The sequence below is a fragment of the Cygnus atratus genome, unplaced genomic scaffold (genome assembly GCF_013377495.2).
Source record: "Cygnus atratus isolate AKBS03 ecotype Queensland, Australia unplaced genomic scaffold, CAtr_DNAZoo_HiC_assembly HiC_scaffold_430, whole genome shotgun sequence".
Classification (NCBI taxonomy): domain Eukaryota; kingdom Metazoa; phylum Chordata; class Aves; order Anseriformes; family Anatidae; genus Cygnus; species Cygnus atratus.
In genome coordinates this window covers 1-2,555 of record NW_026110030.1, presented here as the reverse complement: position 1 = coordinate 2,555, position 2,555 = coordinate 1, and the positions used below count along the sequence as shown (strand labels likewise).

The 2,555-nt window shown below is 64.8% G+C and overlaps 1 protein-coding gene across 1 annotated transcript; it reads right to left on the bottom strand.

Annotated features, from left to right (window-relative positions):
• Window positions 1–245: 245 nt before the first annotated feature.
• Window positions 246–2,483, bottom strand: LOC118255074 (active breakpoint cluster region-related protein; the record flags this gene model as incomplete). Its single annotated transcript, XM_050716831.1, has 3 exons — window positions 246–528; window positions 701–848; window positions 2,378–2,483. Coding segments are annotated over 3 exons (344 nt in total), but the record flags the coding sequence as incomplete, so codon positions are not given.
• Window positions 2,484–2,555: the final 72 nt, after the last annotated feature.

Here is a 2,555-nt window from a genome sequence, read left to right as displayed (position 1 = left end):
ATCAGGGAGGGAGGCCCACGAGCTCCCAGCCTCCCAGCGAGGCTGTGCCAAGCGTGTAGGCGTGGGGCAGCGGCCGGGCACCCGTGGGATGCTGCAGGCTTCGAGCAGGGCGAGGCGAGGGGTGCCGGGTGGGAAGGAGTCCAGGAGAAAACGAGCCGAAGGGGAAGCCTGTGTCCACAGCCCTTGTCAGTCACTACCTCTTCGGTTGAACAAATATACAGAAAACAATTCTTGAACACGAGAAGGGACATAAGACACGACTACTTTACAGAGCGGCACGGCGCCTGGGGCGGGACCGAGCCGTCGGTATGCGATTGTACAGGAGCTGCAGGCGGCACCGTCCTGGGGCCAGGCCGATCTCCCTGGGGGCCTTGATCCGGTCCATGGCCCCCAGCAGGGAGCTGGGAGTGTTTGCAGCTGGTGCCTCCTCCCTGCAGGCTACACGTCCGTGGAGAAATAAAGTGTGTTGCGCTTCAGCTCAGTGAAGGAGATGGGAGGATGCTGCAGGTAGTAGAGGAGGACCTGGACCTGTGGCAGGCAAATTGGGTGTGTTAGGGCCAGACAGGGGGGAGCAGCCAGGTGCCAGCTTGCCCCGTGCAGCCACCTCCAGCGAGGAGGGACAAGTCCGCCCGGACAGGCCGGTGAAACCCTCCGGGTGCCGGCATGGGCCGGGTCCCAGCACCACCAGCCTGGCTCTCACCTGGGCCATCACGTCGTGGGACCAGATGTCGGAGGCCAGGGTGAGGTGTCCTTTGCTCTCCCCCTCCGAGGGTCTCAGCAGTGTTGGCCCAAAGACTGTGGCCAGGTTGTGGAGGGACATTTTGTTGATGGGCTCCTTTTCCGCTACCCTGGGGGATAAGAGGAAAGCCACGAGCATGAGATCCCAGCGCCTCCACCCAGAGCAGCGCAGCCACCGGGTGCCATGGGAGGGAAAAACACTGACCTCCCCCTGCCACCCTCCAGCCCTGGCAGGATAGCTCCGGCTGCAGCAGCCCCTTGTGGCCCCGGCAGACCCAGGGGCAGGGCAGGGAGCTCTGCCCCCTTCATGGCCTCTGCAGGAGCCGCCGGGCCTGGCTGGGAGCCCTGGGAGTGATGTGGCAGCGACCGAGCCCTGGCTTGCTCGAGAGCTGCAGAGCCTCCGCCCTGCCCCAGCCCCTGCAGGGTACGGAGGGCTCTGCACCAGCCCCCTGACCCCATGGGACCCCAAGCAGCCCCCACCAAGGGAGCAGGGCCACAACATCGCCGTGTTAGCAGGCGGCCGCACTCCCCGGCTAAGCCCCAGCCAGGGGAGCAGATGTGGGAACTGGCTGTGCCCAGTTCTCAGGGTGGAAATGGATTTTCCTTCCCCACCCCCGGCAGCAATCACTTTTTCTGTTTGCTTGTAGCCAAAGCAGAGAAAAACGCGTCACGATGCGAGTAACACAAGCCGCCAGCCCCGTTCCCAACCTCGTGGCACGCTCTGGCTGAGCCCTGCGTGCCGCACCGCGGTCCTGCCACCAGCCCTGCACCCACTGCGGGTTTTGGAGTCCCTGCGCTGCCCTTCCCCAGGCTCGGCCAGGCTCTCCCAGCTGCAGATGGAGCCAGGAGCAGCTGAAATGGAGCGGGCACAGGAGCTACAGCTGCTGCCATGACGGGGAGCTGCACGGTGCTGCTCTCACTGCAGGAGAAGCTGCACAAGGCGCTGAACGCAGCTTTGGGACATTTCTGCAGAGCTGAACACCCCCAGGGCTCGGCCGCCTGCCGCAGACAAGTTGCAGGGATCAGAGCAATGTGCTGGGCACGGGCTGCTCCTGCACCGGTGCGGAGGACGCAGTGCTCAGTTTTCCTGCTAAAAGGGCACCGCACGGTCCCAAATTGATTCCCCGCCCCGTGCTGAGGCCAGCTGGTCCCCACAGGGAGCTCATCCAAGCAGCTGCACGCAGGCTAAGGCAGCCAAGAGTTGCCTCGTGCCAAAGGATGCGTGCTCCCTGCAGAGCGGAGCTGTGCAAAGGGCCCCGTGCTCTACAGGGTCCCCGCTGCCACCACCACCAGTGACCCCGGGCCTCCAGGGGCTGCTCTCTGTCACAGTACAGCTCCAGGATCCCACAGACCCCCCCGGTGAATGCACCGCAGCCCAGGGACGCGGAGTTGTGCTCACCCCTGGGGCGGCACCCTCCGGAGGGGCCGGGAGAAGGGAAAGGCCACTGCAAGCTGCCCAAATCCCAAATCCTGCCCTGCTCTCCACCAGCACAGCATCACCTGGATAGGGACCAGCCACAGCCATGGGGTGTGAGGGCACCCCCAGCGGCTCCCCCCGTGCTCAAGGCCCACCCCCAGGCAAAGCAGCGAGACAGATGCTGCCCCCCCCCTGCCCTGCCCTGCCCTGCCCGGCCGTTACCTTTTCAAGTGCTCCAGCAGGAAGAGGAAAGTGATGAGGTTGGGGTCAGGCAGCGAGCGGAGAAGGTGCATCATGCAGTTCTCCTTGGCAGCAGGATCCGAGAGGGCTGGAGGTGAGGAGAGAAAGGGCTCAGGGCAAGGACCAAGCCCTGCGTGAGCGGGGCAGCAAGGAGGAAGGT